The sequence below is a fragment of the Chironomus tepperi genome, unplaced genomic scaffold (assembly GCF_022539635.2).
Source record: "Chironomus tepperi strain 1889 unplaced genomic scaffold, CSIRO-AGI_Ctep_v1 contig_85, whole genome shotgun sequence".
Lineage (NCBI taxonomy): Eukaryota > Metazoa > Arthropoda > Insecta > Diptera > Chironomidae > Chironomus > Chironomus tepperi.
The window spans coordinates 7,158,722-7,186,713 of record NW_027226207.1 but is presented as its reverse complement, the minus strand read 5'-3'; the positions used below and the strand labels follow the sequence as shown (position 1 = coordinate 7,186,713).

General features: G+C 33.5%; 2 protein-coding genes across 4 annotated transcripts; both read right to left on the bottom strand.

Annotated features, from left to right (window-relative positions):
- Positions 1–1,366: 1,366 nt before the first annotated feature.
- Positions 1,367–21,384, bottom strand: LOC139086365 (serine-rich adhesin for platelets-like). 3 transcript variants are annotated; one of them, XM_070634796.1, is made up of 16 exons: positions 20,614–21,384; positions 15,101–15,697; positions 13,317–13,627; positions 12,903–13,250; positions 11,539–12,070; positions 9,924–10,330; positions 9,481–9,855; positions 7,074–8,672; positions 6,832–6,935; positions 6,081–6,162; positions 4,399–4,633; positions 4,253–4,285; positions 3,554–4,027; positions 2,637–2,769; positions 2,313–2,472; positions 1,367–1,774 (listed from the first exon to the last, which is right to left on the bottom strand). In XM_070634796.1, exons 2-16 carry the CDS (start codon positions 15,489–15,491, stop codon positions 1,682–1,684), a joined length of 5,277 nt encoding a protein of 1,758 aa, XP_070490897.1. In that variant the 5' UTR covers positions 15,492–15,697; positions 20,614–21,384; the 3' UTR covers positions 1,367–1,681. The 3 variants fall into 3 exon arrangements, with proteins under 3 accessions (XP_070490897.1, XP_070490899.1, XP_070490898.1); XM_070634797.1 differs by having other exon boundaries at positions 1,634–1,774; positions 2,324–2,472; XM_070634798.1 differs by lacking the exons at positions 3,554–4,027; positions 4,253–4,285.
- A 1,486-nt stretch (positions 21,385–22,870) lies between these two features.
- On the bottom strand, positions 22,871–27,286 carry LOC139086378 (homeobox protein H17-like). Its single transcript, XM_070634816.1, has 2 exons — positions 27,168–27,286; positions 22,871–23,269 (listed from the first exon to the last, which is right to left on the bottom strand). The coding sequence occupies exons 1-2, from the start codon at positions 27,181–27,183 to the stop codon at positions 22,968–22,970; spliced, it is 318 nt and encodes a 105-aa protein (XP_070490917.1). The 5' UTR covers positions 27,184–27,286; the 3' UTR covers positions 22,871–22,967.
- Between the last annotated feature and the right edge of the window lie 706 nt (positions 27,287–27,992).

The following is a 27,992-nucleotide window of genomic DNA, read 5'->3' as shown; positions in this document are numbered from 1 at the left end:
CCCAAAAAATTTGCTGGAATTTATCGAAACTCTAGCACTTAACAACATTCCCATTCATGATGCGCCCCTCATTTCCTATTAAATCTAAAGCTACAATCCCTTTAAAAATCCAAGATATACCTAAATATCAAGGAAAAAGCAGACCAAAAAGGATTTTTGACTAAATAATTCTCAAAATTGTTTTAGCTTCGAAGTTGAATTCTCAAAACATAATTGATTCATTTAGCATGCAAAATTGTGTACTGTCCATATGTCTAGTTACATGGATTGTTCCATATAAAGGCTTTGTAAGAACTATGACTTTTGTTTCGGATGTCTATTAGATGAGAGGCGAAAACATCTTTGACAGCATCAAACTTTTGATCGTAATCCTTTTATGAGCTTTTTTTAGAATTCTTTGACTAGAAAATTGTGAATTCAATACAGTTTAGTACTTTTCAGTAATAACTTAGTCTTGTTTGGTCTTAAATTAGGTTTAAGTAAGTTTGCGTGTCATAAAAGTTTTTATGAATTTCATCATTTACTCCCTCAAAATCATACAAATCTCTCCCAGCTAATAATAGAATTGCCAAAAAAGATCTTATCTTTGAGGAAACATTTTGCCAGATTTTTCAAACTCACAAAATTTAAAATTTTAATTTTTTAAAAATCTTGATTGTGTTAAATTTGTCAAAAATTCCCTAATTTTCTCAGAAATTTTAGAATATTCTTAAATTTTCAAGAATTTTTAAAATGTCAAAAAATTCTCAAAATTTCAAAAATTTCTTAAAAATTCAAAATTGCTTAGAATTTCAAAAATTATTAAAATTTTGAAAAATGTCAAAAATTCTAAAATTTCTAAAAATCCAAAAATATCAAATCCAGCAAAACATTTCCCAAAAAAGACAGACCATTTCCATTGCTTTGGACGGGCGTACATCATTAAAAATTGTCATTATGTATGCTAAACTTCTTCGCTTTAATTTTCTGATTGATTAGAATTTTTCATCATCATCATCTTCATGTATTGTGCAATAAATTTTTTGTTTTTGATTCAAGAATCGTTTTTAAAAAAATTTTCAAATGATTTTCTATCTACTTTTTTTTTAATTATTTTATTCATCCTTAGTATTGAAATTTCCTAATGAGCTAAAAAGTTAATAACTAGAAAAATTCGAAAACTTTTTTGTTATTAATGAAAAAGAATTTATTTCACATAATTTTATGTAAAATTTTTGACTAGATTTCTCATATTTTAAATTAATTTTTTAAATTTTATTTATAGTCAACAAAAAACGAAAAAATTTAAAAAAATTGTCCTTAAAATTCTATGAGTTTCTGTTCTTTTTTAAGTTTGAAATCACAATGATTACCAAAATCACTATAATTGTTCATATATTATTAATAATTATTATTATCATGAGTGCGTGTCTCTTGAATGCTTAATGACTTTTTTTTTATTAGAATAATTAAAAATTAACATTTTTTTTTTTTTTTGGAGAAGAAAAAACATGCTTAGGACGAATAATTACTTTGGATCATGAATCTTTACAAGAATCACTGTTAAAAACTTTTAATTAATTAATTAATTTTTTTTTGAGTATTCTTAATGATGTTTAATTATGTAGGAAGAACTAATTAATTATTTATGCATATTTTTTTGACATTTTTTTTCATTAAATTTTACTTTGGATTCGAATTTCTACTTTGTTTTGGACGAAAAATCTGATATTGAGTTTGATCGTCGTTTTGTGAGTTGCTTTATAAATCTTCGATCTAATGAGAGTGTTTTATCCTGAAATGAGGAATTGGAATAAATTATGTTAATTGAGATTGAGTTTTTAGGGATTATTCGGCAGATCGAGGCTTGATTATGGTGGATTGAGTTTGTATTTGTGGCTGGTTTGGCTATTAAGACTGATTTAATCAGAATATTCCTTGTATAAGTCTTCAAAAATGTGATTTTTTGATTGATGTTAATTATTTTCACATAGTACGCATATATGCCAATTATTTTCACATAAAGCGCACTTGTAGTAAATTGGCTTAAAACTAGCTTTTTTAACGATCTAGAAGGAAGTTCTTGATTGTACTTGGTAATGAATATTGACAAGTGGAATCCAGCGATTGAGCCACTTCAATATCTCCCTACGATGACACAAAAAGCTGGTTTTACTGCTTAATACCGCTATAATACCTCATAGAGTACTAATCAACAGATTAAGACGTAATCATTACATAATCCTATAATCACCCAACCAAATCACAAACTTTTCTCCACAAAAAGAGCAATTCAATCATAAGCCTCAATCTCCTGAATAAAATAATCTTACATTTTCCTTACTACTATTATTCAGTAAACTTGATTGCCCACTGTTAATGGATGATGAATCATCTCCGCTACTATAATTATTATGCTCTTTTAATGTTGTCGTTGATGGTAATTTTCCTTTACTTGCAAAATTATCAGAATTTCTTCTCAACAATTTGAGTCTTAATGATGATGGTGCGTGGTGCATGGATGGATGTGAATGCATATTTTATATTTATATATACAGTATGAGGAAAGAGAGATGAAAAATGAAATATGTAAGAAATTGATCGAATTGAAATAAAATGAATTTTTTTTTTATAATGAGATGAAAATGAACATTTACAATCTATTAGCTTTATTGGATGTTGCCATTTGACTTGATGTTTCATTATCAATACTTTGATATTGTTGAGTCATGCAATAGATTTTTTCTCGCCTCGCTAATTTTTCCAGATCCGACAGTACTGTCTTTTCTTCTGTAAGATGTGATAAAAAAGTAAAGATATGAATTTAATTACAGTTTTAATACCAAGAGATAAAGAGGGATAGAGAAGGATAGACAGATATGGTGTCAGAGCGACAAAGATACAAAGCGACAGAGAATTAATGTGGCAAAGACACAGAGCGACTTAAAGACAGAGACAAATTGTCAGAGAGACACCGAGACAGATTGTCAGAGAGACGAAGAGACATAATGACACAAAGTCGAAGAGACACAATGACACAAAGTCAGAGGGACACAATGACACAAAGTCAGAGCGACATAATGACACAAAGTCGAAGAGAAACAATGACACAAAGTCAAAGAGACACAGAGACACAATGACACAGAGTCAGAGAATCACAATGATTCAGAGAGACATAATGACACAAAGTCTGAGATAGACACAGAGACACAATGGCACAGAGTCAGAGAGACACAATGACATAGAGTTAGAGAGACACAATGACGCAGAGTCAGAGAGACACAATGACACAGAGTCAGAGAGACACAATGACACAGAGTCAGAGAGACACAATGACACAGAGTTAGAGAGACACAATGACGCAGAGTCAAAAAGACACAAAGTCAGAGAGACACAATGACACAGAGTTAGAGAGACACAATGACACAGAGTCAGAGAGACACAATGACACAGAGTTAGAGAGACACAATGACGCAGAGTCAAAAAGACACAAAGTTAGAGAAACACAATGACACAGAGTCAGAGAGACAGAACAATGAGCTACCAGCTTACATCCAACTACTTAATTCCTCACCTTTTTGCACAAACCCAGAACTGTTCCAAATACGTTGTTTTGCCTTGCGATTTAATATTGGTGTGTCCATTTTCGAATTCTTTTGTTGTGAGTAAGAGCTCAGTGGGTCGTTCCTCTTTTCGTTTTGGTTGAACGTCCTCGATGGTTGGGGTGAAATATCCCTGCGATCCATTATCCGATTCATTATTATATCCCTGCCACTCATTCTGTGGTATGAAGAGAGGTCTCGACCGACTAGAAATGTTGCTACATTTGGTCCCGGTATATAGCTCACCAGATCCTCGTCCCCCAATATGTCGTTGTTCATTGCCAATCGCATTTCGAGCGATCGGGACGTTCTTAGGGCTTGTATTTGATTTGGTGTTGCTGTTGGCGTTATTTGATCCGCAACATGATCGAGTAGAGTTGCTTCGGCAATTTCTGTATGATTTTGATAGCCTTTCTTTTCGGTCTGTGAGAATAGGGCACACGCACCTATAAAAATTATGATTTTTTTATGTGTATGATGAGATGAGGAGGGAGAAAAAAAAAAGATTGGAAGTAAAAGTTAGCGACTAATTCTAAACATGTCCGTGAAGCTTTAATTTATGGAACGTAAAAAGTGCCATAAATCATACACAATGCAGAATATATAAAAATATTGTGAAGACGAAGAGAGAATAGAGAAGCAAAGAGAAAAAAAGATTTATGATTTTTTACCAGATTTGTCAGCAACACTGCCAAAAGTTTCCACTGATGAGAAGAAAATGAAGGGAAATTTTTTGATTTCATAAATCCAATGGATCAACAATAAATGAGACATAAAAAAAAATAGGAAATAGATATTGAAATAATTAATTTCATACCCGGTGTCGTAGTCTTGAGTGTTTCGTCTTCGCTCATCATTGCCACATCCATTCCGTCCAATTCCAAATCCTCCAGGGGTGACATCACATCCTGTTGTGCTAATCTCGTCGTCGGCGACATCATCTCCTCCTCCATATTCATAATCTCCTCGTCGTCGATCGATGGTGTTGGATCTGAATCGATTGAAGTATGCGAACTTGGATATTTTTCGATATTTTTTTCGACTCTTTCCCCCTGCCGATAGAATTAAAATAAGACTTTACCACTAAACTATAAAAACGATAACTGGCATGCGAACTTAAGTACGGAAAAGTATAAAGAAGACTCGTACTGGTTCTCAAAAAAAATTGTTATTTTGTTCTATTGGCATTAGCAAAAAACTGTATAAAAATCAACTCTATTTTTTTTGGTTATTAACGATTTCTTATTGCATAATCTATGATAATTTCTAAATAGAAAAATAACACATCAAGATTTGATTAAATCTAATCAAAAAAATTTGTTAAAAAAAATTCAAACAAGTTAATAAGTTCACCTCGGTGGGTGAATGAATAAGGCGCATTTTTGCTTGTAAGCGATCAGTTGTGGGTTGAAGATTTAGGGAGTTTTGGGGATTTAGGGGAGTTTTTGTAAGGTTTTTGTAGAGACTTCATAGTCAAATAAAGGTAAGCTAATAAGTAATGAATAAGGTTCAGCTGCTCTTTGCTATCTGCTCTTTAGCAGTGTTTACTACCTGCAGTTTAGAAGTGTCTGTTATCTGCACTTGAGCAGTATCTGCTAACTGCACTTAAGAAATGTTATCTGTACTCAACAATGTCTGTTGTCTGCATTTTAACAGTATCTGCTATTTGTAGCCAAGCAGTGTCTGTTATCTGTACTTTAGCTGTGCCTGCTATCTGCAGTCTTGCGGTGTCTGCTATCTATACTCTAGAAGTGTCTGTTAACTGCACTTTAACAGTGTCTGCTATCTTCAATTTAACATTGTCTGCTATCTTTACTTTAAAAGTATCTACTATCTGCACTTTGGCACTGTGTACTATCTGAACTTTATTAGTGTCTTCTATCTGAATTTCAGCAGAGTCTGTTATATGCACTTTTTCAGAATCCGCTATTTGTATTTTAGCAGTGACTGGTATCTGTAGTTTAGCAGTGGCTGCTATCTGCACTTAAACAGTGACTCGTATCTACAGATTAGCAGTATCATCTGCATTTTTGCAGAGATTTATGTAATTTAGTGCATTTTGTTTCTGGTGGGGAGATGGGGATTGATACTTGGCTACTATGAGCTTCCTCAAATTACCAAGATCATTATTAGACATCCCCAAATTCAAAAAAGTACCCAGGGGACGCTCACTTATCAAAAGAGTACCAATTACATTACAAAATCTCATAATTCGTTGAATTTTTCATTTATTTCAAAACACAAAGATTATAAAGAACTATTCAGATAAATCTACCAAACACTATTATGGTACTCAATCCAAAAGGTACCTCGATACCTCATCTATAAACCCATGTCAAAAAGTATCACCAATCAATGTGATCAATCCAAAATTACACACAAAACCAAAAAAAAGTGAATATGCAAGCATATAAATTCATCTATGCAAAAATATATGTGAATAAATATAAAAACAGTTTTATACAGCATCTATTGCTATGCTAATAAAAATTACCCTACCTCTTTATTGTTCAATAAACTATTTTCATTATTCGAATCGCAACTATCTGTATCTTCCTCAAATAATGGCTCTAGTCTTCTCCTATTTATTTGTTTATTATTTTGAAAATATATTAATTGATTAAAAAAGATTGGAATAAAAGAAATGGATATAAATTAGAGGACTATGTCTACTGTTAAGGAACTATGGTATTGTTAGTCAATTGTCATATAGCTAGTTAGAAACTCTGGAGTTAGTATACTAGGTAGTAAATAACTCTAATGATAACTTTGGAGCTAGTACACTAGGTAGTACTAGCTATAATTCTATCATACTAGCCTAGTAGTAGCTATAAAAGTAGTATACTAGATATTAGTTACTATAAAACTAGTGTACTAGTTAGTAGTAACTCTAAAGCTAGTATACTAGGTAGTAAGTCACTTTAAAGCTAGTATACTAGTTAGTAGTCACTATAAAGATAGTATACTAGTAAGTAGTAACCATAAAGCTAGTATACTACGTAGCAAGTCACTAAAAAGCTAGTATACTACTTAGTAGTCACTATAAAGCTAGTATACTACTTAGTAGTAACTATAAAGCTAGTATACTAGTTAGTAGTACACTCCTAGCTAGTATACTAGCTAATATTAATTATAAAACTAGTATACTAAGTAGTAACTGCTCTAGTAAACAAACTAGTAGTAAGTAGTAACCATTCATGTAAGTATACTAGCTAGAAACCATAAATTTAACCAAACTCGATGACGTTACCTCGGCAATAGACCTCGAATATTACTAGCCGTCATCATCGGTGCCATAAGTAGTTCGTCCATCATAATTTCAGTATCTTCGTCACCGGATGAAGATTTGGGGGACTTGAAAGTGAAGTGAATGGATAACAGTGGAGACAAATTAACATATGATGTAAGCGCGTAGTCAGAATGAATGAATGTTATGTAATTATTATATGGTATGGATGCACTAATGAAATTTTTCTACTTATGTTTCTTTACCGTTTGATTACCATCGTCGCCATTATTGAACATGTGCATTTCATCATTTTCACCTCCACTTGTCGGTGTGCCCCAAACTTCTTCACCAGACGTCGCTTCACCTTCGATTGTCTCATACTCATCAAAATCATTATTTGGATCTTTTGGGTCGTTTTTAAGATATACATAATCGGAATATCCATCATTTCTACCCAAATATTTATCAATAAATGCTTTCGACTCTTCTAAAAATGAACCAGCACGTGATGTCCATGTACGATAAGTTTGCGATGAACTTTCACCACTTAGGTCTTTAATTAATGTCGTAGATACTTTAACATCATCAATTGACTCATCGTCGGATGAATTTAGTGTCTTTTCATCTGTATCCTCTGATGGTAATCGCTCTAGACTTGACATTGTGCCAAAACGTCGTAGACTTGTCTTAAGTTTCACATATGGTGGCTCCTCCTCCTCATCCTCGACTGAATCGAAGCTACTTTCTGTCTTTATACTAATACTGTTGACTTTTGTTATCTCTAAATCTTTCGTCAGATTAAACTGATTATTGTGTTGATTCTTTGGATCGGGTGTGGGTGGAAGGACTGATATTGCTGGTATATTTGTTGTAATTGGATTTGATTGTGCTAAATTAATTAACATCAATGGTATATTAACATTACCATTACCACCATCAATTTCATCTTGTTCCTCATCATCATCATCATCATCATCATCATCATCGTCAATATTTTTAAGCATCATTAGTGTTGTAATGTCATTAATATTTGTTAATGTTGTTGTTGTTGTCGATGCCGTTGATGTTACAGTCTTATTTTCCTGTTGCTGTTGCTGTTGTTGTTGCTGTTCTATTGTTGTTGTCTTATCATTTGTAGACGCATTATCTTGTTGAGCACCAATCATTGTTTCTTTAATTATGTTTAATGGCTGATTTTTAGCTGCTGCTGTCATATGATTATTATTATATAAAAAGCTATATTTACTAAGTAAAGTCTTTGCACGTATGCTTGAATAGGTTAGGTATGGTGAGTCACTTGAACGTGAACTCGCCGAATCGGTGAGGGACATACGATTTGTTATTTGATCGACGTCTTTTAGAATTTTAACAATCTCATACTTTACTTCGTCCGGACTGATTGTTGTCTTTTCAAAATCTTTTGCTTTACATTCACATTTACATAGTCCATTGGCAACATTATCGGTCTTATTTTTGGACACAGCACAGACATTTTTACGATTTCCTGACTTTTTATTTGGCGATGTCTGTAATGCTGATGGTGATGATTGTGATGTCTTGAGGATGGCTTCGGGTGTCTCGGGTGTTGGATAATTTTTAATTGTCACCATCGTTTGTGATGCTCTCAATTCTTTTACATCATCCGTTGATGTATCGTTATCTGTCATCTCCTCCTTGATTGTTGTGCTACTTGAATCACATGTTGAATCACGTTTAGATTGATTTAATTGATTGTTATTATTGTCATTCATTGATGGTGACGTTCGCATTTTCTTTTTACAAAATTTGTGACATTGTCGACATATGGACATGCTATCACTACGACTATTATTGTTATTTATTGGACTTGATCGGACTGTTATCTGGAATTTTTTTAATTATCTGGTATTAGATAATGCAATGTGGGATGGTAGTATGGGTCTTGTTGTGTGGTTTCAAGGGGAAGTATTGAGATTTTTATTATTGATATAAAATTATGTGTGCTTGCTAATCTTTTTAGGTATATTCAGGATTGCATCTGGTTTACTGATGTGATTGTTGTTGATTGATATGCGTTGGATTGAAGCTTTTGGGTTTCTGAATTGAATTTGAGCTTCTGGGATGACTGAATGACTAGTCCAGTGCTGCGCAACCTTTTTTGTGTCACGATACAACCGTAGGTGACGGCTACTAATGCTTTGAGGAACATAGACTACCTATAACTGTTCCACGACACACAGATTGTCCATCACTGCCTTAGTTCAACCCATGTCAACAAAATAAGAATTTTCGCCAATAAAACTATACAAAAATATGTTGGAACTAATATTCAACTGGACATTGACTTGCCATGAACTAATTTCAATGTATTTACGTCCGCTCTAGTCTATTTCAGCTCTAGATAAGCCATATCAACCCCATAATGACTTTACACTTCTTCTAATCCAAGCAATGACTAAACCAACAACAATCTCATCAATAAACAGACCTAAACTTCACTCCTAGTGCTAAATTTTGTATGTTCCAATCTGAAATCACAATCAGCATCAAACTGACAGCAATTCCTCCAAAACCTTCCTTTCCCTACATTACTATGACGCCTATCTAACTCGATAGTTGCCATGAAACCACACAGGGCACATCCATTAAAAATTGAAATCATCCTCAACACTTAGATTTACTCCAACTTACTTGACTATCTGATGTGCTTTTTGACGTACTTTGTTGCTCATCCTCACTTGGATTCTCATCAATTCTTTTTATCTCATGCATTAATCTCAATTCTTTTGATCTCTTCTCGACTTCCTCAGCACTCCAATCTTGATTTCCCTCTTCGTCATCAAATGCTGGAATTCTGTCGTTATTGTTGAATTGTCCCTTAATCCATTTCGCTAAATGAACTGAGCCTTCTTTCGATACGCCGCTCTTACTCAACATACTACATTTTTCATCAATAAAATTCTCTAAATGTCTCGTTATTTTCGGTGATTCTGACCTTTCCTCAATCAAATCCTGTAGCTGCTCAAATTTTAATGAATTACTGTTGTTATTTCTGTCCTGTTTTGTCTAAAAAATTAAAATATTTCCTTTTTTAAATCATTAAAAGTTCATCATGAATTCATGTAAATGCCCACCTGTTGATTACTATGCTGCTGTTGTCGTTGTTGTTGTTGCTGCTGCTGTTGTTGTTGTTGTTGCTGTTGTTGAATATTAAAACTTTCAATAGAGCACATTTTACTACTTGAAGCGCCCATCGAATGAGCACCTAAATTTACATCATTTAATTTTAAATGAGATACCATTACGTCGGGTGACTCTAAAGGGCTGTTAAGTGATGAGCCTAATGTACTATTAACAATGAATATTTGACGTGTTAACAAATTTTGCCAAACAGCCTTCAGTTCTATTGACGGTGTACGGAGTATTATTGTGCGCTTTTTTACGCTTTTTAAAGGTGTACGCGATAAATCGGGTGTACAATTAACGTTTGGACTTTTCGCTGGCTGTCCACTGGGATCAATTATGAGACGAAATTCATTAGCTGTAGATTATGTGGGGAGAAAATTTAATTAGGTATTTTCATTAAGATTCTATATCAGTCGTGAGTGGCTTGTGTGCCGCAGCACGCTATAGTAATGGTGAGCAACCTTTGTGCCACGGCACGCAATACCAGCGATTAGCAGCATTTGTGTCACACCACTTTATGACAGAGGTGAGCAACATTTGTGTCGTGGCACGCTAAACCAGAGGTGAGCAACTTGTGTGCAGCAGCACACTATACCAATTGTGAGACACTTTTGTGTCTTGGCACTCTTAACCAGTGGTGAACAACCAGTGTGTTGCAACACCCTATACCATTTGTGAGTAGCATGAGTGCCACGGCACACTGATTTGTCATACTGATTTGTAGTCATATTGTTGTGTCTCACTGATGTACCGTCACATTGATGTGCCACACTGATGTGTCATACTGATGTGTCACACTGATGTGCCAATGGTCAAAGTGTCTCGTAACACACAAAAGGTTGCCCACCACTGCACTACATTAATTGGACATTAATTTCCAATGTACAGTAATTACCAATGCCTCTCTAAAATCTACATAAAATCTGAGACTTTTTTTTTTTAATGGGAAGGTCCACAAAAACTATTTGTTAAAATGTCATAACATCGACATTAATTACTTGAATACCCCAAAAATAGAAGTACAGCATGTTTTTATGTTCATAAAATATTTATAGACGAAAACTTTTTTTTACATTGCCAAGTTTCAATTTTCGTTAGAAATTAAAAACTTTGAGAAATTGTGGCATTAAAAAATGTATTTTGTCTACCCACTTTTAGACTTATTAGCCTACATAAAAATCAATTTGTGGAGGCATTAAGGATTAAAATCCGAGCAGGACATTACTTTGTGGGTATCTTGAGTGGTAAGTTATGGTTTTATGGGTCATAAGGGCTGTATATGACTCCTACATGATTAAGGAGTAGTTCTGAATGATTTACTGTGTTACTGTGTCTAAACAGCTAACCCGAGCAGCACATCATGCTTGCTAGGATGCCGCTTAATCACCAAAGAAGGGTTAAAACGTAAAGTTGCCCTAACGACACCGTGACGGCTCATTTCAACCCATTTTAACGGCAGGAAGTATGGTTCGCCCCATTGTGTCGCTCATGTAGTCTATCCCTCACCACTACATGCCCTGCTCAGCTCCAACAAGTATCAATAAATCAATTTTTTATACTCACTCTTTTTCTTAACATTAAAAATACAATCGACAATATTTGTTAAAGGCAAAGGCTCATCAGTAATAAATAAAACACGATCACGGCTAACTTTTGCAAATAAAATAATATCGCTAAAGAGCAATGTCCAAAATTGCTTAATTGAACGTCCATCAATTCTTGATAAATCGCCACCAAATATCCACTGTCTACCCGGAATTGCTAATGTGAATGGTTTGCATTTTGTAAAAACGAGTCGTGATTCCAAGTCTTGTAGTGACAGAAGCGGTCGACCTTCACCCACCGGTTCCATCAATCCACTGACAGTTATCTCACGATATGCTGCTTGTAGCTCAGTAATAACGTTTGTAAAATTCTTATTCTCATCACTATCACCAGGACAATTGGACGAAATGAGTTGCAATAGTTTTAAAATATCGCGAAAATGTTGTAACGGTCGATGAATAAATGTTGTAATGTCTGGTCGTTTCTTCGGTATCGGGGGTTCATTAAGAAATGTTAGAAATTCACTATTACATGTTCGTGATTTGTTAACCTAATCAGAAAAATACATGAAAATTTATTCAAATTGTTATAAAGCTTTGCCAACATTGTGAGGATTGTTTTTTTGGGGATGGTTATTCATTGGGGATCGATTAGTTGTGACGTCTGAAGTTTTGTAAAGGATGGGATAGGGTTGTATGGAAATTTAAGTTGATTTTCCACACAAATTAGAGATGTAAAAGGGTTTAGAGTATAAAATTACATTTTTTTAGCGATGACGTCATTTGTGAATCGTCCCTATGGGTGTAATGGCTAGTTGTAATTTGAATAATCCATGTGAATTCAGTATTGAATGTGAATTTTCAACATAATTCACTAGATCAGTGATTTTTCGAATAGATTTACATATTCTTTAAATCACTGTGGGGTCGTTTGGAAGTGACGTCGTTCATTGGATGTAATGTTAGACTCTTAATCATAAAATTCACAGAATGATCAGTTGAACTAATTTGGTATACATCAGAAGGCACACAGATTCAGATAAGATGAAAAACTGGCATGAATTTGAATCTTGGACGGAATTAGGACAAGATTTTCACGAATCAGGCTCCAAGTAAGAGTCACACCGGCTTCGGGTCGGATCAGTCACTTTTTCCTACCCTATGTGCCTTCCATGATCTAATCAAACATGTGGTTTGTGTTTTAGAGTAGAACATCATTGAATTTTGCATCAACACCTTAAAATTCAATACATTATTTATGGACAACCCCTATTTTCCACCCTTATCACACAAAACCCATCAATCCAACCCCACCCAACCCCTCACCATCCTCACAACAATTAAAATTTCGCAATAAAATATCATTAACAATTCCATACTCACCAATACACAGTCAGCACGTTTAAGTCCACTACAATATCTCTTATAAGCAGCACATAATGCTAAAGATTTTGACAAATAAACACGCGATGCAAAATGCATTTGCGGATCATGATCATTTTGTAATATTTGTTCAAGTATATCTTCCGATAATTGCATTAATTCATCAATATTTTGAAACAGTGTCCGATGATCACTAATTGATATTAAATCTTTTCTATCACGAAGTGGATGAACGAAACGTTCTAAGCCAAAATTTATAGCACTAACAAAATGTTGTTCACGATTCATTAATTGAATGAGATAGCGTTTCCTTAGGCTCTCTGGATTTTGATTTGTTGTGGTAATTGACTGTGGATGAGATGAAGGTATGAGATGAATAATTAATTAATTTATATTTTCGTCTATAATCCATACCTCTTTACTAGTTGCACCAGTCACTTGCGGTAATCTTAATCGACGTTTTGTTGTCTCGAGTGAAACATTAGAATTAGTTACAGCTGCTGTTGTCGCTACAGACGGTGGAACTACAATTGTTTTTGTGATGTTTAATGGCTTAACTGAATTTTCATCGTCTGTTGACATGTCTTGATTGAATGACATTCGTCCTGACACAAGTTTCGGTGAGAAAACTTTTGATTTTGTGCTGCCTGTCCGTGTATGTCGTCGGAATATTTCTAATGTTAGTGCGTTGCCTTGTATACGTATTAGGTTCAGAATATCGAGCTCTGTAATTATAGAGAGAAAGAAAGAAGAATTGGAATTGATGATTCAATAGATAAAGTGGGGAAATAGTTATTAAAGTAAATTAATGGGGGTTTAGAGCGCATTATAGCGTACTATAGGATAATAAAAAGGAATATTGTGATTGATTTGTTAATAATTAAAAGTAATTTAATGTTTTCTTGAGAAATTGCGAAAGTAGATCAAGAGGATATTAAAGTGCATTATTTATTGTCTAGTAGATAGCAAGCTATGATGGATTTTGAAGGATATTAAGGAGTTTTTAATGAAATATCGATTCAAGACAATCTCAAATCAAAGGATTTGTACTCTCACATCTAAAAAGGATGCTAAAGCTAGTCAATGAGCCCCGAGTGGACAACAGTTCATTATAACTACTTGACGGCAAGTTTATGTCCAGCTGATGATAAGTTCTAGCGGATTTTGTCCACTCGGGATCTTCAACTACTTATCTAATCCATCTATATCTACCATATGCTTAATGTTGATCATTATGCATCAGATAAACCAAAGTTACTTTCCATATGACTGTCAAACTGTCGGGATATACTCATAAGTGTGACATGTCACTCTGCATGTCACTATGCCATTATTATTAAATCAAATGATTAGCGTGACATGACACTATCGTGTTATATGTACCATATGATGTTTATTGTCACTTAAATGGTTACAGTAATTCCATTTTTTGGATTAAAAAAGTTTATTTATTCAAGTTTTGGACTAAAATTCCTCAGAAAAGTTGATAACTTGATTAATGAATTACTGACACCGATGAAAAGTTGATGCAAATGATCAGAATATTATCCGAACAGCAAGATTTCTGAGGAGATCAATGAGTAGGCGCCGTTAAGACAATTTTGCGTTTTATCGTTAATATGGCGACGTAGCGGTGCACTAGCGAACAAACTGTCCAAAGTGGACAGCTTGATATCATTCCATAAAAATTGTGACTAGTCGACCTTAGATCTAGTTGACTAGAAATTATGTCAAACTGTGGACTCGAGTGTACTATCCGGCAGTCGGTTAATTGATCTAAAATCTAGCACCGGGTCGGCATGACTCTGACTTGCTGTCAAATTCGGTTTAAGTCTAGAAACATCCCTGAATCACGCTGATTTAAGGCAGGATTTTTGTTAGATCAGAGCTCGAAGTCGACTCCAATTGACTACACAAGTCAACTTGGTCAACTCGACTTCATATTAAGCTTTGTGTTAGCTTTAACGATCTATTCAGAATTTACATCATTTAATTTTAATCTCCACAATGACAGACAAAAAGACTTGAAATTATGCAAAGTCATTCATATCAAAACCCAAAAAAGTCAAAATAATTAGTCAACGATTTGTTATTTCCATCCATAAAGTCATTATACATTACAAAATGGACAATTTAATCACACATGGCAATAGCCTTTACATTCATTTCTAGGAATAAGATTTTAATCTATAATTTACCTGGCATTGTAACAACGTTGTATTTGTCGATAAAAATAATATAGTCACCCGGCAGCATTCCAACCTTCTCAGCCGCTGAATTAGATTCAATTTTTTCAACACGTGGCGGATGAGTCCAAACAATTGAAAATCCATAGCTACATTCTGGATTCTTAACTAATTTTTTTGTTATCGTAAATGGCGTTCGTCCCTTTGTAAAGACTTTCTGTGCATCGGCCGGCACCGGTGGATCGAGCTCAAGAAAACGTAAGAATAAATTTTCATCTGCATCGCATTGATTTTGTGCCTTCTTACTGAATGCGACTTCATTATTATTTATTACTTTATCACTATTTGAATCAAATGACTTTATTATCTCATTTGTGTCGACGCTACTGCTGTTTCCAAACATTTTTTTGTCTCTTACGATTTTGCCTTTATGTGGCACTTTTCTATCCTCTTAAAAAAGCTGATTCTCACAGAAGAATGTCGAACAAAAAAAGGAAAGAAAAAGTTTTTCGTCTATTTTTTTATATTCTTGAAGATTTAATCAATTCAATCCAAACTGTGTTGCACATAAAAATGTTGATTTTTCTCATTCCTTCTGCTTCCATTTATCTGCAATAATATCATTATTAAAATAAATTTTCTTTATTATAAATTATAATATATATAGAGTATGACTAAACTAAATAAATTTTGGATGTTTAGGGGTGGTTTGTAAGTAATGAATAGTTTTTTCTTTATGGAGTGGATTGTTTGGATGTACTCAAGGTTATTAACTGTCTCTGGTGCATAATTTAAGGGTTTATCATAGTATTGTAGCTTTGGCGTCTGAAAAGAGACCAGAATTCTGCTAAGATAATAGAAAATTGCTAATTTGAGTTACATAAGAATCCATCAAGACTCCATATACAGTCATTTGGAAACCACGTGGAATTAGGAGTCAATTAGGTCTTCAAGCGCACTATTTTGCTTCTTTTTGGGTGCTTGAGTAGAAAGCAAGAATAATACTAGGATAACGTGACCTTTTATGATGCTAGGATACTTCTAGAGGAATGCTTCTTTAGAAATGCCCTCCTAAAGATCATTGTGACATCAAAATCTTCAATTCTTATGCAAAATGAATGCCAATTTGGTATATTTACACGAGATTTGAGGTTTACTGCCTCACGTTCCGACTATACTTCATTTAAAAATTCACTAGGGTTTGTACTAGGCTATTAATTCTAAATCTTAGTCAACACAGCATTTGCAGTTATCATGTGCCTTGACCATACCCCTATTCATACCCTTGGCCACACGTATCTTAAGTTGAACCATATCCTAGAGCAATGATTGGTTATCCATGTGCCATGGCACATAATTTAGCCCCCAATTTGGAAAGATTTGGAAAGACCATAGAAATAATGCCTAATGCGGTTTTAGTCGAAGGTCACTCCTAAGGTATGCTGCAAAAAATAAAAAGTTGTGCAATACTGCCCTAGACTAATGAGACATGTATACATATTTATATTAACCAAAGATTAGAGTGCACCCTAGAGCATACCAAACAATTAGCACCTAAATTGCTCAACAAAATTCTAATTTTCCATAGACATTACTTACAAACTTCCATATATATTATCCAAATTAATTTGTTTAGTGCTTTTAAGTATGTCGAAGATCATGAAAAAATATTTCATCTCATAAATTTTTAATTCTTATCTTTTCCTCTCTCTGGTGGAATCGCTCGTAAAAGTGTTTTGTGTACAGAGCAACACAATACAACGCAGCACAAAAAAAAAGGGGTTGGAAGGAATTTACAGTTTACTGTTATGACAAATTAATATCATAAGGCTATGTGGCGTTGGAATAGGGATTCTATGGAGGATGAGGAGGTGATGGATAATGGGAAAAATTAATGAATAGGTTGTAGATGTTGCATTAATTTTTATCATAGATTTTTTTGTATTTTATGGGGATTTTATTCATGAGGATTGCAGCAATTTTGGTTGTTCTTGAAAGTTGTCGCATTAAAGGATTGTATAGTTGGATATTTAAGCAGTTCTGAGGATTATTGTGAATATTTTAATTGGAATTTATAGATTGTTATCTTTAGATTTGCATTCATAGAGATTTGCATTCATAGAGTTGTACCGAGGAGTAGGGGGAGGGAGAAGGAGGAAGTATTGACCCCCAAACCCTCCTTTCTCCCTAAATACGCTCCTGCTCGCGCACAACAATGGAAAATGTGTTTCAAAATTTCCATTCATTATTATTCCAAGACACTCATGAATGACCATCAATACTAAATCACATTTTAATATCATATTCCACTCACTATCATGTGCTCAACACCAGCAATATCCATGCGTGTTCTAAATTAAACATCCACAGTAATTTATTATCTTTCTATTCACATTCAAAACAACCCTGCTGCCTTAATTTCAAACAAAAAAATAACACAGAACTGATAAGAACTTTACAATATTTTCCCAATCAACATTTGAAACTTTTTTATTTCCATTACGACTTCTTATCAAAATCAGACCAAATTAATGAACCATTTTCACGTAAAACTTTTCATTTTTGCATGTAAATTTTTCCAAAAAAACACTTCAAATAAAAGCAATTTAAATGAAGCTTTTCCTCATTAATTTTTTTTTTTGAAATCGAGTTCAACCTTTCACGAAATAAATGCTTGAACCTCCAAAACTGACTGAATTAAAAAGCACGAGTCCTTGAATCCCCCTCCAACTCAGAAAACAATAATAAAACATTTGTCATTTTTTATGAATGAATTTTTCAAAATATATATGTGTATTATAATATGAAGAGGGTTGATTGTTAATGATGTGGAATATTAAGGAAGACAGAAGGTATGGTTTGGGTTGGTAAGGGTGGGTGGAGAAGGATTGGTTAAGTAAGAATTAGTATCTAACTAATTATAGTTAGGAAAGTAAATAAATATAGTTAGATACTAATCCTTACTTAACCAATCCTTGTCCATCTAAGGATTGGTCAGTTAAAGATCAGTCAGACAAGGTTTGGTCAGATATGGTTTGGTCAGATAAAGATTGATCAGTTAAGGATCCCGAGCAAATCCCGAGTTGACAAAAATACATTAGAACTAATCATCAACTGGAAATTAATCCACTTAGGGATTAGTCACGTAGTAAGAATAGGCACAAATGGGTTGACTAGTAAGTTTGGGCAGATTAAGATTGTCGAGTCGGAATCGAAACATATCCTGGCGTTCATTTTGTCTTAATTTTGAGAATTTTGTCAAATTGAGACATAAGAAGTCCTTAAGGAAAGAGTGATATCCAGAAATGTGCCGAGGCCGACATATTGAGAATCCTTCCCTTACTGTGATGGATATCCACTGATTTGGTTTCAACTTTTCAATAATTTTCGACAAAATTCTTCAATTTGCTAGGGTTTTTGAGAGAAAACTCCCAAAATTTCCTTATTTTTGACACTTCCTTGAACATATTTTAATTCCCCTTCCATTAAAAGGGTCCAAAAAGGTGGGAAGGGAGCCCTACATTAAGGACGGAAGCGTAGTCTTAAAACTATACAATAAATTCGATCATACAATAGTCGAGAAGAATTTTGACCCCGAATCATGTTTCGTCCTTAGAGACCCACTATACCCTAAGGTTTGACCATCTTGGCCTTGGGATTCGCCCCTATTGTAGTTGATGTGGATCCTTCCAAGCATTAAATTTGAGGAGCACAAAGAAAAAGTGTCCAAAAACTCATCATATCCAATTTAAAATACTCATAATTCACAAAATATTCCACCCTCAAGTACAAATAAAAACTAAAATTATTATTATAGTCACTAAAATCACCTGATCAATTTAGAAAATTAGAGAAATTGACATTATTATTTGACAGACTTGGGTATTATTTTTATTATCATACGAGAGAAAATAAAGAATATATGTTATAATACAAAATGTTCATTTACAAATTGTGACCTACATACGGGAATGAAAGGAGGGGTGGAAATTTCATTTTTTATATTCTATATACATACAGTCAATAGATAGAGGCAGATAGACTGGAACTTAAAAATCCTCATGGAATAGAAATAAAAAAAGAAGGAAAATTCCCTTGGAATAAATTTCAGTTTTATGAAATTGTTGACTAATGAAGATATTTTTACTTGATTGGGGATATGAATATTCTTGAGACTTATTTTTGGATATACAATTTATTTATGCTGACACAGATTTTATGACTTGATATCTCTTATTATGTAGTGATGATTAATATGGAGATTGTAAGGGGACACTGAAGATTTTGTAATTGAATTTTAAGATTTTTTTTTGATGATTTAATAAGGAAAATAATTTTGAGAATAAGGAGCTGTTCAGTTATTACTATGCTATGTGATAAATCGACTTATAGGACTCCTTCTCCAGAAGGAAACCCTTCGTGTCATGTCAAATACTCTCTCATTTCTGAATTCTTAAGATTTTTTAGGAGTTATGGCTTAATATGGACTCAAAATAGACCAAATTAAGATTAAGATCTAAGATTTATTTTAAAGGTTCTCAATGCGAGATATTTAGGGATTGTCTCAATTTCGGTGATTTTTGAACGTCTAGAAATCGTTGTTCCAAAATTGATAATTTATTAAATTTCAAACTCAACTTTTGGTCGACTAGAATATCTAATTCTGAATTAATAATGTTGCCAATTCAACAAGAACGATGACGAAAAATTAGAAATTTCTCTCAAGTGCTGACAAAGCAGTAACTAGTCGCAAAACTTTCGAGTAAATAAATATTTCATAAATTAGTATTAAGCAGAGGCTCGAAATCGTCTTGAATTTTGCAACGAAAACTCAAGTCGATTACATTTCAAACTCTACTTTAAAGCAATTGGAGGTATTACTTAGGAGACATCCCTAATGAAAGCCGTCTTCTTCTTATCACTGTCTCTTAAGTTTAAGAGTGAATCAATCTTCACATTCTCAAATGTTAAACACACGAAAATCAAACGGACAGTATTATCAAAACAAAGCGGTGTTTGTTTGTCATTAAGAGTCACTTGAACGTCAAGATGATAGATTACTTAAGACTAAATTGCGTTCACTTGGTAGTGGCAGTCATCCTGCATTTAATTTTATTTTAATTTAAAGCGTACGCTGATTGTCTTCAATAAAATCCGAAAAAGCACACCACGTAGATAATAAGCACACTCACTTGGTCGCTTATTATCAGTTAAACCCTTCACTTGATTGCCATGCATTCAACATTTTGATGCTTTCTGATCTAGGATATAGTATTGATTCAAGTCATGAACATCAATCGATACCGATTCATTTGTTGACCCAAAAATAAGGTCGATTCCAAACCAAACTTCACTATGAAAATTCTGACAAAATCCCCACAAGCACCACGAAGTAAAAAATGCAAAGCAAAGGAAATAAGAAGCAGAAAAACTTTCAACTCGGCAAGATAAGACGGAAAAAAAAATTTTTCAGGATGAGATTTTTGAATTTTTCATGAACTTTTTTGTTCCTCCTTCATTCATACTTTGATTTTTCATAAATATTTGGTTATTTTGTGCTATCCTTGGAAGTTTCTCTTATTCACATCTCAAGTACATCACATTTTGTGTATAGCACTGCTTCTCACTTTACTCTTGTTCTCTCTCATCTCGTGTAACTCATTTCACAACCATTTTTTCCTCTCATTTCTTATTTTTTCACGTCCTTAACTTTTTAAGGATATAAATTCGATAATTTAACACACCGTACACAATTCTATGTCACTCGATGTCTCACTTTTTCATGTCTATTTAGTCATCGATGAATGAACAAAAATTTTGAAGATTTTTAAAGGAACAAGAAAAAAAAATCAATTAACTTGGCGTCATAGATATATATGAATTTTGAAAGGTCGCTTTAGAGTATCTCCAATAATTCGATGTTCCGTTTCAACTGAACTGAATGCCTTTTTTTCAGTTATCGATTGCGAAAAAAAAAGCAGAAGCACACACACTTCACACTGCCTTTTTTTTTTTCATTCACTCTCATCAAGTTGTGCCTTTTTTTATGGACTTTATGAAATTTTCCATTTGGGAAAAATGAATAATAACTGGATTAAAATAGCTTTATGGACTCAACTAGACCTGTCTATAATATTTCATTACACAATCCCATTCACAACTTTATGTAGCACAAAATGAAAAAATTTCCTGTATTTTACTTTTTTTTTTCTTATTGTATAATCGGAGGAATTGACTTTATCACAATGGAACTTAGTTCTAGTTATGCACAATTAATTAATTAAAAAAAAGTCACAAAAATTCCAATTTTTTTTAATTCTTTATAGCTTTAGAATAAGTTTTATTAATTGAGATAAATATTTTCACTTTTGGACTGAAAAAAAAGTTTTTAGGAATGGACTTTTTCCCTTCTGTACATTCCTTTTCATGCTGACTGTGGATGAGAATAAGAAAAAAAAGTTTTTTTTCTTTTCTATTTTCCATTAATTGGAAAGAAATTCGCGCGCGCATGTCATTTGGGAGCTTTTGGTGATGAAAACAATAATTTTGGAATGAAAGCACGAGTTTTTTTTTATTCGCTTTTTGAAAGGGAATTGAGGAAATTTTGTTGGATAGGCATTGATGGATGGAGATTAGAGCGCATTTTCCAATGTTCCCTTGAGGGGATTTTGTCAGATTTTTTGTTTACTAATTTGTAGAATTAATAAATTTGTCGGGAACAATTTATTTTAAATCCATGCTTACCCGAGAATTACGCAGTGTAGAAATAGCGATTAATCTGGCATTAGACCACCGTGGCTCTGAATTAGGGCTGTTTTTAATGAAATAATGCCTAAGAACTAACTCATGTCGGTCTGTACCTTTCGGTTAGGTGTTCTGAAATTATAAATTGCTGCTCCTTGCCGTTAATAAAAAATGGATCCTTATTTAGTCTTAACGGAGTTGTACAAAGCATTATCATTTGTGTCGCTAGGGTAAGACAGAACCATTTATTATGCAAAATCATTAACATTTTTGTTAATGATTTTTAAGACACACAACTGTAATAAGGTTAAATAGTACTTTGCAAGGCTCAAAGTTGACTTGAAAAAGACTTGTCAAAATTTCAGTTTACTTTGAGCTCAGGTACTGTGATGTAAAAAAATGACAGTCTTTTTGTGAAATTTAGAGGATTTTAGAAGTGTCTTAGTAGATTTTGGTTTCTAATCCTGATCCCGAGCACACAAAGCGTAACATACTAATATGATGGTTGCATCACGGTACCGTGGGAGTATGTATTTGTTAAATTCAAACTATCGCAAAAAAAACGTGAAAATTTCCACAACTGTTTTGTATCAACATTTTCCAAAACTAAGCCATCTGCGTTCCAAAAACCTCATATGTTTACAATACATTATAACTCATCATTATCAAATTTTAATTCCAAAACTGACAAATAATCACCATCCCGTCGGAAGAACCAAATAAAAAGAAAACAACATGCAAGCAATTTCCACATTTCCTCAATAAAATCCAGCTAAATAAATCATCACAAAAAAACGTGTAAAAGAGAAAACAGAAACAGAACCCAAATGGAAACTTCATACAATGCGAGTATGCATGGATAAATCACATACAAGCAATAAATTTGTAGATTGTTGAATGCCATATAAATTTTTCATTGAGTTCCGTAAATTCAATAACCATCATGGCAAATGAAGGAACAATGCTGAGAATATAGAGAATGGAAAGTCCTCATTTATCGTATCCAATTTAAAGTTCTATTTTTATTTTTGTCATGTCTTCTTATTCAACATTAATTATGTCACATTATTTACATTTTTATTGGCATTTCCTTTATACAAATATGAACATTAAGCAAGTCCGTTTGTCGTTCTGGCTACGACACAATAACTTCATCGCTTTCATCGCCACTTTCGTTGTCATTGCTGTCATTAAGTGATTTTATGCTGCTTGTGCCATTTACATCTCGTCGGTCTCTTCGGTCACGTGCTCGACGATTTTGGAACCAAATTTTTACGCGGACACCAGTTAGTTCTAGTTTGTTGGCAAGGAAATTTGCATCATCTGTACTCAAATATGTTGCATTTTTGTATGCTTTCTCTAGTTCACTCAATTGATATGCTGTGAATGGGATTCTTGGCAGTCTTGATGTTCTCTTGAGTGGTCCTTTTGAGGGTCCTGTGAATTTATAAAGGAAATTGGCATTGATTAGTAAATTGTATGTAAGATTTGGATTTAAATTTGTAGTTAACAATACATTGGACTGCGGAAGATTAAGTAAAGGAAGACAATAATGCGACTGGGAAGTTTTGATCTCATACTTGGAATTTGTCAAGCTGAGACTTCGAAAAATTCCTATGAAACCTCCATCTAGATTCTCATCTCGTTCTCAGTTTCGAAAACTCCTCAAAACCGAGACATCAGAAAACCCTAAAATAAAGCTTTGACAATTGATATGCAATTCTGGTAGCACGCAGTGGCAAATTTTGATTACTGACGTCTATCATGTTAAACCATGTCATCATGGTGTCAACTAGCACATCCACGCTTTTTTGATATTTTTCTAATAAATTGATAGCATTGCCTAGCGACTGTGACATTCTTGATTTGACAATAAATCGTTAATATTCAGTTGATGTCTAATTCTCGTTTAGTCGTATTATTGTCCATTATCAACATTTTTTTGGTTGATTCATTGTACTTATTGTTTAAAGAACAACAATTAAGTATTTGGAATAACGGCGGGCAAACTGTGTGCCGCCAACTATTTTTGGAAATGACATAAATCGTATGCCGTAAGTAGTTTCAGTCAAGGCTAACCACTTGGCAAATCAGGTTGTTTTCGCCAAGTGACAGCCACTTGGCTTTAAGTATACGACCGACTCTTCGCCGTGGTGGCAACATTTCAATTTGTGCCGATCGGGTAAGGTATGCCACGAAAAATAAAAGGTTGCCCACCATTGATCTAGAAGTATTTAATTCCAAAGGCTTTTATTTTCAGCATAATATGTTTTGTCTTGAAACTATCTTGTAGTTGTATGGCTAGTTCAATGACCAACTAATGCTTACTATAGAAAATATTTACAATAGATACTCTCTGAGAGCGACCGATGAGTAATATGCTGAATTAAGCATGATACAATTACTCGTCCAGTGAACTAGACACAAATCTAGTTCAGCTATGTTTTACGACTCGAGTAAGTACAACATAACTATAAAAAATTAATGAATTCTCCAATCATTCATTTAATCATCAATAATTCTTCAAAACATAACTAGATCAACTTCCATATCCATAGAAATATTGTTCACCATCCATAGCTATATTGTTCACAATAATAATCAAGATAGCATTGAAAAAAAAAAGTATAATTTAAAATAAATATTGGAAAAAAAAAAATAATAATTCGGGTATTGTGTTAGACGAGTGTCAAGAGTCATGACATTGAAAATGTGATTTTGAGTTTATTGAACAAATTTTGTATATTATTTCAAGCATTACCATGAATTTTCACTAAGGTAGCTATCGTACCCCAATTTTTTTGATAGAAAATTGATTTTAATATTTTTTCGTGTTGATCACGTACGGCTGTGAACATGACGATTGATATTCTGCATTTGCTACATTGCATACTGCACATAAATTTGTCAAAGAATTGAATAAACGAACATTTTCCATCAGAGCACATAACTTCAATAAATGATGACAATTTTTAGCTTTTATTCATAAAAATATCAGCATTAGAAATGATATTCAAATGGAACTACTTCTTTTAATGAAATATAAATAAGCGATGACTAGCTTTCTTATTCATTATTTTATAAATTATACACAATATTACTATTGTTGGATTTTTATGATAAGTCTGGCAAGTTTGATTCCAACTTTATTTAGTTCTGGCGCAGGGAAAATGCGATTGTGGTAGGATAGACTAGGAATTGGATGATTAATTCATATTAATGAGCCAGGAATAATGAATAGAATTGTTGAGGACTTTTGAGTTGGTTTGAAAAGGAATAATATGCTTATTAGTTTATAATTGTGTCGAATTCATAGTGGCAGAGACGTAGACCGGGTGGATTTGAGGTTAAAAACCGCTCTCATAAGAAATATTGTAGGACATGTCAATAGTGCATGTCAAGTGCTTACTAGGATTGTTTCCCGAGTGCGCCAAAATACGTCATAACTGGCCAATGACAAGTTAATGTCCAGTTGATGACTAGCTCTAACTTTTTTTGTCCAATCGGGTATGTCAGGGACCATTACCGAAAGAAGCTGATTGAGCATATGATGATGATTGGTTCCTATTGATCCACTGTGAATAGTAGGGCGTTAATAAAGCGATTGAACAGGTCTCTGTTCCGGGCTATAACGGCTACTTCTGCTAACTTCTTTTATTGATTGAGCATATGCTTGTATGTTACAGAGTTCTTTAAGAAACTCGTCCTATCTAATGACAAATTAATAAGTCTCCGGTATGGATCTTTAAAAGCTTCACTAAACCTAAGACCAAATTGAAGCCGCAATCGTTTGGCGTAAGAGTCCCTTAACAGCTCCGGCTTTGACGAGCTCTAAATGCGGCTCTTGTGCCTTCACCAAGGATGCAAGTAACAGCTTCATGACGGAGCTTTCTTCATTTGCGTCTCTCGACTACCGACCGGTACATAAAAATCCCTAAAAACACACTCCCACAAAGTCCTTTCACCTTTTTCATTTCATGACAAACCTAATTCTAATCCTTGACAATATATATTAACATAATGTGACTAATGACAAATTAGATAGCAAAAGTCAAACAGGAAAAAGCCTTGAACTAATAAATCCATTCATTTTCTTTGTATTACTAATTTTTACAGTTTTGTTGATTTATGAGACAAAAGTACAAGTCAGTGAATTATCAATATGGATTTTTTTCTATTATTAAGTTCAACAGACTATGTTGTCCTGAAAGGAATTTTATGTTTATTTTGAGTATTTGAAGTGTTGGTGGTGTTTTGTGTTGGAGATAGAGGATGGTGGATTTTAGTGAGTTTTTGGAGGACTTTGGGAGTATTGGAATTATGAGAAAATCGATATGACACATTTAAGGCTGTAGAGGAATTAGAATTTGACAGAAGTTATCTAAAGGCAGATCCAGCTTTTGACGAATTCTAAATGGGCCACCGTGCGCCTTCGCCAAGTAAGTAAAGTAAGTAATACTGTAGAGTACATAGAACTTTTAGGTAACAAAATAGGCGTCAGAGCCAGTAACAGAGTCAACTATAGCCTTTTAAAGAATTTGTTGCAATCTTAGTTTCGCAAAGGAACATTGATACAATAAGGAAGTAAGTACTATATAGAATATGAGTAGTTTTTGGTGAAAAGCAGTTCAGTGGCTTTTTGGACTAAGCGGAAAGGTGTTTGGCTTTAATTTAGTGTGGTAGCCGTCGGTTCAAATCCAAACCATTTCCAAATTTGTGACTTCTCAAAGGTTTAGATACTTCAACTGCTTAATATGCAAGATTAAGACAAAATTGAAGCTATTGGCAATGTTAGATTGAAGAACTATGCAGGCACATGAAGTATAGTTGAATAATAAGAACAAGAGCTATTAGATTACTTTAAGGATGAAGCTTTGATAGAATTAACATTAAATTATCACGATTTGAGAGAGGATATCCTTAAAATATGGAATCTTTAGTATTTATGTAATCTACAATCTTATATCCAACATCAAACACATTTTTAGAGAATTCAGCAAAGATCAAAAAGTCTGAATTTCCTGCATTTTACATTCATATGCCTGCAGATTCCGGCTCTAGCTTGGCTGTAGCTTATAGTTCATCCAAGGCTGTAAGCTTGCGTTTTCTGTCTGCAAGCCTACAATTATGGACAAACTTTACATATTTGTTCCACATTCTTACAACACTGTCATGTATCATAGCCACCAACAGCACCTCATTTGTCATCAAAACTTCCCGTCGCATGTACACAAATTTTATTCTTTCATATTCACAATATCACTTCCGTAACTTTGCATGTCCAATTATTTCATTACAGCTACATATAAATAATAATTTTATAATTAAATCTTACTTGGTAATCGAGGCATGTTGTATCGCGTGTAATTAAGCCAATTAAATGTTGGAATTTCAATGAACTTTTGTCCATTTATATATAAATTTTCATAGCACTTTTTGTCATTATTATCACAAATGTCTTCATCGCCACCTGATGACGATGTTAAGGCTTCATATTTATTGTAATTTTTACACTTTTTGAACCGATCGCCAGCATGATTAAGGATGTGATCGATGGAAAAATTTGTTGTAAATTTCCTCTCATTTTGTGCCATTTTTTATCACTGTCTGTAACTTGCTGCAACTGCAATTTGTAACTAAACATGACGAACTAAAGTGCTTCCTCTTAAATAGAATTGAGGGGTCCATTGATGCGAACTAAAATGGGTGTGGTTCTAACTTCTTTACCTTTTATTTTTTTAGAGTTTACCGCTCATCCTTAACCATAAGTATCAAGTATCCTTGCTTAACAACTCTATTCAAAACGTATTTGTGTGTAATATTTTGTGTAAATATTTTGAACAATCATCAGATTTTTTTTTTCATCCCTTCCTTATTTGTTTGTTTGTTGCATTGTGTCTGCTTTCTTGCCAAAACATATTTAATTTTTAGTTTTTTTTTGTGTTGCTACTTACTTGCCTACTGGTTTCAGTTACTAATTTTTTTGTTTGTGGAATTGTATCAATTGCATTGTGATTTACATGAATAATTAGGAATATGTTGAGGATGGTATGGAATAAATTAGATACTTATTTTCATATTAATGGGAATTATTGAATAAATGGGAATTGGCAAGGCTTGGATATGGTTGTATTATGGATTATTTTGAATGGTTTGCTTG

Excerpts from the sequence above, each read along its gene's own strand:
- LOC139086365 (XM_070634796.1), bottom strand. The coding sequence starts at position 15,491 with ATGTTTGGAAACAGCAGTAGCGTCGACACAAATGAGATAATAAAGTCA. Across the intron at positions 8,673-9,480 it reads AAAGCACATCAGATAGTCAA|ATAACAGTCCGATCAAGTCC; the intron begins GTAAGTTGGAGT and ends AAAAAATTCCAG. Across the intron at positions 2,473-2,636 it reads TCCAATAAAGCTAATAGATT|ACTCAAATTGTTGAGAAGAA; the intron begins GTAAATGTTCAT and ends ATCATCATTAAG.